We start from the raw sequence: 8,920 nt of genomic DNA on the forward strand, positions 1-8,920 counted from the left end.
TTATCGATCGAGCTTAACAAGATGGAAGCTTCGGGTCTAGTATCGCTGCCAGTTTCACTACACTGCTACACTCCAACCACAAGAGAGGAGGGAGGCCAGGATAGATGGATGGATAGATGGATGCACAGATAATAGCCGGAGGATAAAACAGGGGAGCAGAGGAATATTGACCTCCTTATCTACCTCCAGCACAGTGCAACCTTCCCTCACTTCATCTGCCTCTGACAGATTGAAGCAGCCAGCACAACGTACAACGTGAATCTGCTTCCTGCCTCTTCTCATCTCGCTTACATCTTAACTTTTATCCTGAATATTTCATTCTCTTTATTTACAAGCAGCCTGCTGTCTTGACAAATAACCACATATTTTATTCAGTAAGCGGTCTAATGTAGCTACTCTGCATTACCTCACAATTTCTGCGGCTAAAAGAGTGTTTTTGTACCAAAGGATTGATGGAACGGAATATAAATGGGTGCGACTTTGACGTGCACTGCAGCCCTTCTTCAGCTGCCAGTCTGCTCTTCCAGTTGATGGCTGCAGGCAGTTTAGAGAAGCTGACACCTTGTAGACATGCAGACATTTATCTTTGATCTGTCAGACCAAAGTTTCCAGTCTGGATCTAGTTGTTGTGTGCTTCATCTAGTTTTTGCTCTCCACCTACTCCGTCTGACAGCAAGCATCCATTGTAACATTTCGCTTCTCCCAATTGTATTTTTATTATTATTCTCTTGTCATCTCTACTCAGCCTAATATCTTTCCTGTAATAGATTATGTGATGCCAGTAGGCTGGTCTTCTCCTCATCCTAATGGATCTCATATTGTTTCTTTTGTCTATTCTTATTGTTACACATGATTCACATGTTTTTTCTTGTTGGAAATACTGGATTTTTGGCAAAGCCACCGCATTAGGCAAAGGGGAAAAATCTGTTGTGTTGTAATATTGTTGTAAATTAGTGTTTGAGTGTGCAATTGTTCTACAGTAGGCTAGTTTTCAAGTGTTAACTTTTAACCTCTGCATAAGCCTCCAAATGGAAAATTTTATCTGGAAGATAGAGAGATCACTTTGAATGCTCCGGGTGCCACAGCTCTATATTTTCTTCACATAAAAAAAGGAACAACACACACACACACACACAGAGACTCATACAGCTGTGACAGATAGTTCAGACGAGAGCAAAATAGCAAAGACGGGGTGGGGGGGGAACAGGGAAAAAGCTAATAGTTATTCTTGTTATGATATGTTGACAGATCAGAGATGATGGTCGCGTGTGTGTGTGTATGCGAGAGCTTGTGTGGGAGCGCCTGTCCTCGCACGCCGTCACACCTGCACCGGCGCGTGTTTATCGGAGCCGACGTGCGAGAGGTTTCTCATCTGAGAGGATTGACTGTGCCATTACGGTGGCGGGCTCTGTGTAGGGTTGAAGCCCATTAGTGACGCTACAGCCGGTGCAGTGCGGACGCCTGTCCCGGCAGCATAGCCTGTCACTCGCAAGACGGATTACCCCACCGCACTGCCACTCCACATTTTTCAGCCCCGCCACACTCCCCTGTGTGTATTTGTTTTTTTTGAAGAGTAGGGTTAAAATGATATACAGTATCTGTTTGGTGATGTTTTTTTTTTTTTTGCTTGTGTTTTTAAAAAAATCTTGCTGTTGGTTGTCTGGTGTTTGTTAAAATCTTGGATTTCAGTTGAGAGCTTCTGTCTCCTGTGGCCGTCTTTCAGATGTATTCCCACTCACCAACAGTAAAAAAACATTTTGGATGCTTGAGTCATAGAAAACCAAAAAAAAAAAAAGTGTAAAAACTAAAAGTGTAAGTGGTGTTTTAGTGCAGTGTTACTTTCATGAGTCTGTTTTATCATGGGTACTTTCTGTATGTGTGTCACAACGTGGGTGCGCGTCGTTCGAGGCTCTTCTGTCATGGCTTAATGTGCGTATGTGACCTCCTTCTGTGGGGCTCTTTAAGAAGAGAGACATATGAAATGTGGAAAGCAGAAAGGCTCAACCTCTGTCTGTATTTACAGTGTGTGTGCGTGTGTGTGTGTGTGTGTAAGCGTATGTTGAAGCTTCCTTGCCGTGGGGTTCAGGAAGAGCTGAAACATACTGCAGGATAACATAAAACAACTCAGTCATGCGTGAGTGTTCACGTGCATCCGTATATGATATAAAATGCCTGCTTGTCATAAAAATAATACGTACAGTTTTTTACAGTACAATTTTTTTGAGTGTGTGTGGCTTCGCAGTAACATGTATCTGGGGTTTCTCAGCTATTTTTAGTTTGTGACCTAAAATAACAATTTGACTTGTGTCGTCAACCAGCTAAAAGTCTTCTTTCTCTCTCACACTTAACACACAAACACAAGAGGCTATACGCTCACACGTTCATATACACAAGCATCAGGGCACCGCTGAGATGCGGACATGGCAGCAAGGTCGTAGGTTATGAGAAGATCACCTCCAGGCTCTCATTGGACACTGATAAGAGATAAGGAGCAATCGCTTAACAGGGCAAAGTCATGAGGTCATCTGTTCGTCAAGTCACATCACAACACACGTTGAGACTCTGGGATGATTGTGTACTGGGGGAAGGTGATGTGTATTTAAACTTATTAGTGCTCCATCTTTCCTGTCGTTGTAACAGGAAGTCTTAATGTTTTGGACCAGAGGCAAGATGTATCACTCGAGTCTCATTAAAGAGTAGAGATGTAATGTCTGTTGTGAACCCGTCCTATTTAAGACATGCATCTTCTTCTTGATTTTACGCCTGTTTATTATTGATCATATGGTTGCAATCCTGTTGACTTTTTGAAATATTTTGCTTCTTTATAAAGGCATGATAAACCCCTGACCAACCTCACATAAATATAAAGTGGAACATGGGTGTGCAATATGATTTGCTGTGTTTAGGGTAGAGACTGTTAAAGCTTCATCAATCAATATTTTTATATTAACAATGGATCAAATGAGAAAGGGGTTCAAATGACTTCATGTAAAGTGAAAGGGGTTAGGTCAGATTTACACAGCCTTATACCCTCTTTTGACTTCATTTTCTCGGTTTTACAACTCTTTTGCAGCCGTAGCCAGGCAGCAGAAAAGCTCCGGTTAAACCCACTGTACACTACCTGTCAGCAGCACCGAACAGCAGACAGAAAACATTAGCGGGTAGCTGGTGAACACAGCTTTAAGCAGCACAAGAGCGACTTTGAAATATGTCAGACATAAAGTTCTGCTTGTTGTCGAGATTCTCTGCCTCCGACATCCTAAAATAGAATAATTTCAGACACAAAAAGTATATCACCACACCACACCACAACTCAAAATACTCATTTAAAGTCACATGTACCATAGACTACCCAATCATATATGACCATATGATCTGACACCATGTAGTCAATATAAACAAACATACACCAACACTCTGAATTCTGCCAGATTCACTTTAGTTTGAAGTACAATATCGAAGCCTTCTAAGGATGTTGTGTATCTTTGTGTGTGTGTGTGTGTCTCTCAGATCAGGATGGAGCAGAGCCCAGTGCTAACTCAGTGTCAGCGTCCAATCTCCTGCGTCTGTCCCACTACACTGGAAGACAGGAGTGGCTCCAAAGATCCCAACAGCTGCTGGCAGCCTTCTCCGACCGTCTCACCAGGGTCCCCATAGCCCTGCCTGAAATGGTGCGGGCTCTTATGGCCCAGCACTACACGCTTAAACAGGTTATTCTCTCTCACACACACACATAATTGAATTGATGACTGTGCTTAACATTACAACTATGCTTTGCGTATGTCTATGTTTGTAGCTAAATTGGCATTCACTACTTTACTTCTGGTTTATGGGGTTTATGGTAGAGGGATACAGGGCTCAAACACAAGGGTTGGAACCAATGGTAGCGTGACTGGGGCAACTGGGGAAAGCAGCACTGTTCCACCCTGTCTGTCTATGCTGAGCCTTCGAGGCCAGCCCGGCTCAGGGAGTGGGTGTGTTTACCTAACTGTCAGCCTAAACTCATTTTCATGTCTGCCAACTGAAAGCAAGTGTTTCTGCTTGTCTGACAAATTGTGCGAGCACAATAGACATTGCATTTACCAACAAGCACTGAACAAAACAATACACAGCAGCTGAACAAAAGCCGAGCTGGGAGCTGGTGAAACCAAAAAGATCCCCATTATAGCTGCGCTGACTACTTTCCAGCTGGCTGCAGCGCCACAGAAAGCTACTTCCATAGCGCTAAAACGAGATATTATCACATCAGTAAATGTTTTATTCTTTTCTGATTGAAACACGACAGGTTCAGTTTACAAATATAAGCGGCCACATTGTGCCTCTTTCACAGCAGTCTGTCTCTGACATATTAATAAAATATATATGATTCACAGCAGAGAGATCAATACTGTAGATGACGGCGGCTCCACACTCAACTAGCAGAGATTTTCTCTCCTTTGGATTCAGCGGCTTAATTAAATTTTATATAGATTTCAGTAATTAAATTCAGCATTAGTTCAACTGTTTTATGCCGTTTCTTGTGCCAGGCTCTTTCTCTCAAATATGTTCCAATTTTTCTAATTGTGCTCTTCTAATTATTAACATGCAAAAGCTAAAATCAGGATTGGAGACATCACTAATAAACACTTGATATACGAATAAAGCATCATTGTTCACACTCATTATCACAATAGGACCTTTTTTTTAATAATGAAAGAAGTTAACGCTTGCACACTTGCTCCAAGCCACAAAATTTTATCAAGATGTTTGGATCCTACTCGGGTCTTCGTTAGGTCACAAACATTCATTGACGCTGCTTTCTAACAGCACCTACGTGATGTGCATATAACAACTCTCTTCCAACATTTCTTTTAATAAACATTTAATCACCTCTTCCTTCACTCTGAAACTGAATCCATTCACTCTGCTGTTTTTACTACAGCTGCCACATCTTCCATCATTACCATACTAACTGGAGGCTCAAAGCACTGTGATATAAACCTCTGCTCACAAAGGTGTCTCTTTAAACAAGCGGCTCATGTGTCGATACATCCTTTTTAACTCAGTTCAACTGGGGTAGGTCGTCGGAGGACACTGCCTCTTATCTCAGCTCCCTACATACATGCACACTTAATCTCTGGACACACTGATTATCAAAATCTTTTCCCCCCCTGTTTTAATAACCATCATGCATTTAATGGATTATTTGAGCTGTTCAGCCTCCGTTATATAATCGGTTTTGAAATATTAACACCCTCAGTTAGCCTGAAACCACCGAAACCAGAATACTAGCGAAGCACAGCGGGAGTTGCCCCGAAGTTTCTTGGTCACCCTAAGAAAACTTTCAGCGTGAAACCGTGTACTGTGCATACAGAGGAACAGAGAGGGAAATAACACATGGGTAGAGAATGAGAGGAGTGGGGATAGTTAGCCTTCCATCCGTTACATGTGACCTGCGGAGGATGAATCAGGGCTTCGGGGCGAGGGTAACGAGCTCAGGGGCGAGGCGGGATGAGGCGGTCCCGGAGAAAACACCTGCCTCCCTTGTTACTGCTAGAAATACAATACTGACCTCTAGCACCTCCTCCCCCTCTCCCCTCTTCTTATGTGTCACCTTTCCCCTCTTATATCATTCTATTCATACTCTCTTTCATCTTGTTATCTCTCCCTCCTCTTCCTTATTCCCCTTCCTTCACATTTTCCCTCCTGTGCTTTTTTTGTAGATCGTGATCTCTGGCCAAAGGGATGCCCCGGATACCACGAGTCTTCTAGCAGCAGTCAACTCCCTCTTCCTGCCACATAAGGTAAATATTTTAGATCGCGTGTGTGTGCATATGTGTGTGAGAGAGAGAGAGAGAGAGAGAGAGAGAGATGATGCATCGGCTTGACAAACGTATGTGTCAGCAGTCCCTAAAGTGACCCTGAAAAGTAAAGATCAACTTGTAGCGCATAGCATGCATTGATTCACTCCAACATCATTACCTTTAGGGTGGCAGCAGATTTAGCAAATAACCTTTGAAATATGCACACGACAAAAACACAGAGACACACACACAGATGCAGTGTGGGACTAAGTTAGAACAGTGCCTGAGGTGTTGGCTGGTTTAAGTGTGGTTCTTTAAAGGTCAGCATGAGCTCCTCTCCTCTCCTCTTCTCTCCTCTCCTCTCCTCCTGTCTCCTCTCAACTCTTCTCCTCTCAACTCCTCTCCTCTCCTCTCCTCCCATCCCTGCAGTGTCATAACTTTCCAGCTATCTCTTTTAAGGCACTAGCTGACCTTAAAGTCCTTTCCTAACATCTAGATGCCCGGTGGGTCTAAAATCCCAACTCTATAGTTGCAGAGATTCTTAGTGTGCATGTCTGCATGAGTCTCTGCGCCAGTCCTGACACAGACTGTTCGTCATGAATGAATCAGCTGTCAGTCTCAAGTCAGACTTACATTCATTGCGGATCGCCAACATTTATGATTCATACGGCCACATTTGTCACAAATTTCAGCCTTAAACTTAAAGAGCATGCTGTGCATTTGTAAATAATTTGACATTTAAAAAGACTGAAGAACGGACCTGTTCATAATTTACCTTACATTTTATTTTGGAGATGATAAAGCTGTAATGACATTTTGTGTTTTTGTTCGTCTGCTTTTTATTGAGAGCTAAACATGCAACAAAAACAAAGTAAAAACCACAAAAACAAACACACACAAAAAACCATACAGAAAACGGCCACAGCAAATCACACTAAACCAGATAAAGAAGGTAAAATAGAACCTATTATAGTACACATATCAACAAACCCCATCAGCTTTAAAATATTAAATATCCTCTTGTTCTTAGTCTGTGAACACGTTTCTTGATATAATATTTTTATGGACTGTTGAAGTACTTTCTTCACGTATTTATTTTGAACAGATTTTTACTGAATACATTGTTTAATATTTCTCCCTTTGCAATGTGATTTAGACTGTATTCTGCTTGTATATGTTGTTGGTCTATAACATGAGTTGTTCAAAAAGGGGTCTCATCTCAGCGTGGCTAACCTCGTATGTTCTGCAGTAGCAATGGCTTTTAAGCAAAATTACACCCATCTTATTTTACCGAATTACGAAAAATAGCAGCACAAAAGCAAATCATGCCCACTATAATTAGGATTCTGGACTTTTTGTGTCCATTATGGACAGCTCTGTACATGTACAAAGTTGTATGATGCAGCTTTTACACACTGGTTGAGTTAGTAAAACTCGAAGCAAATAAAACACACACACAGCCTGATTATTCTGATTGTGCAAGACTGCTCACTGGGTTCTGTTTATTAGAACAGCCTGTAACCGGAATTAAATCAGTAAATTAAAGCAGCGATTGTTTCCCATGTCTGTCCCTCTCTTTTTCTCACACACTCACTCACACACACACACACACACATACACAGACACACACTCTCAACAGGGTTCTATTGAAATATTGATGACTTGTGCAGTATCAGACGGTGGCTGCAGTAACATCAGGCCATTCCAGATCCCCGCAGAGAGACAGAGACGGAGAGCGAGCGAGATAGAGCCATTATCAGGATGAATCTATTATTAAGGGGCATGTACTGTATGTACAATCACACCCAGACAGGACCAGTCACATGCTGGGCCTTGTTACTTTCACGTTAATCACATGGGATTCTCTGATGGGGGGCTGTTGTCGGAGAAAAGTTTAAACTTGTAAATGCAATTCCTGTAGAATATGCATGTGAACACTGACAGCTGAAATAATTCCCAAAGCACTGCTGAAAATGCTACAGACTTGTTCAACATCCCCATCTGTATAACTTTGCTGAATTTGGTTACCATGGAACCATAGCAGTTAATAAGTAGTATGGTGGTGTTTCGCTAAAGGCGACAACGTGGGCTTATTGGTGCCATGCTTCAATATGTCATGCACATTCTCATGGAGAACTTGTGTACCAAGTTTCATTTTATTAAAGACAACGACATTGTAGAAATATCATTTTATAATATTACAGTAGCGCTTCCTGTGGGTAGAATTGTATCAAATGTTACACACTTGTGCAGTGTGGCTGTATGTATAAAATTCCCAAATTGGTTGCAATCGAATTTAGCATTGAAGAGTTCTGGCCCGGTAAGTGCATCAGGCCAAACGGTAAGTGATACCAAAAAAGGTTAACTATGTGCCAACAGAAGAAGAAAATTACCAAAAAGTCCAAAATGGCGGAAAGTCTTTAGTGGTGCTAATGGGCGTGGCCTATACCAATCAAATCAGCATCGTCCAAGGAACACAATGTGCAAATATTGGTTTTGTTACACCTCACGGTGCATGAGTTATTAGCTAAAACGTAAAACACTTGATAACTGGCCACATGGTGGTGCTATTGGTACCATGTTTTAATATGTTCAGCATTTCCACATGGGACACCTGTCCATGAAATATGAATACTTAAGCACTTTTAGTTTTTGAGATATCAAATTTTAAACATTTCTCCCATAGACTTTCCATTATAGATTTTAATATTTAAAAAAAAAAATCACTTGAATATGCTAGAAAGAAGAAAAGTGTGAATGCTTGTCAGCATAATAGTTGTAAAGTAATATGCTGTGTTTGACAGGTTATTGTTTATAATGTTTTTTAAATTGGCTCCAAATGTTAAGCTTGATTTTTGTGGCCTTCTGAAACCTGCAGATACCTTGGAAAGACAAATATTTAAGGGTCAGCACCCTTGCATTCATGTAAATCCTCTCTGGTCTAATTAAGATAATCCAAATAGCTATTTTATGCATCAAATTTCAATTGGTAATGCTTCAGCCTGATGGAGGGTGTTGGCCTGTGTCTGCTAATGACGGCAGTAATAGTAGAGCTGAGGATGCAAGAGGAATGGGAGTTTTAAAAGGCCTCCCAGTGAAGGATGAGAAAAGAGATGATAGTGACAAGAGGAACACAC

The 8,920-nt window shown here is 41.5% G+C and overlaps 1 protein-coding gene across 1 annotated transcript in view; it reads left to right on the plus strand.

Annotated features, from left to right (window-relative positions):
* The window catches only part of spata20 (spermatogenesis associated 20), a 45,210-nt gene that overhangs the window by 17,066 nt on the left and 19,224 nt on the right, over nt 1–8,920 (plus strand). Inside the window, exons 14-15 of the mRNA XM_067575974.1 lie at nt 3,511–3,710; nt 5,703–5,783. Of these exons, the coding sequence (XP_067432075.1) occupies nt 3,511–3,710; nt 5,703–5,783 (281 nt within the window). The remainder of the gene's footprint in view (nt 1–3,510; nt 3,711–5,702; nt 5,784–8,920) is intronic.

This window comes from Thunnus thynnus, chromosome 20 (genome assembly GCF_963924715.1).
Source record: "Thunnus thynnus chromosome 20, fThuThy2.1, whole genome shotgun sequence".
In the NCBI taxonomy this organism is placed as follows: Eukaryota; Metazoa; Chordata; class Actinopteri; order Scombriformes; family Scombridae; genus Thunnus; species Thunnus thynnus.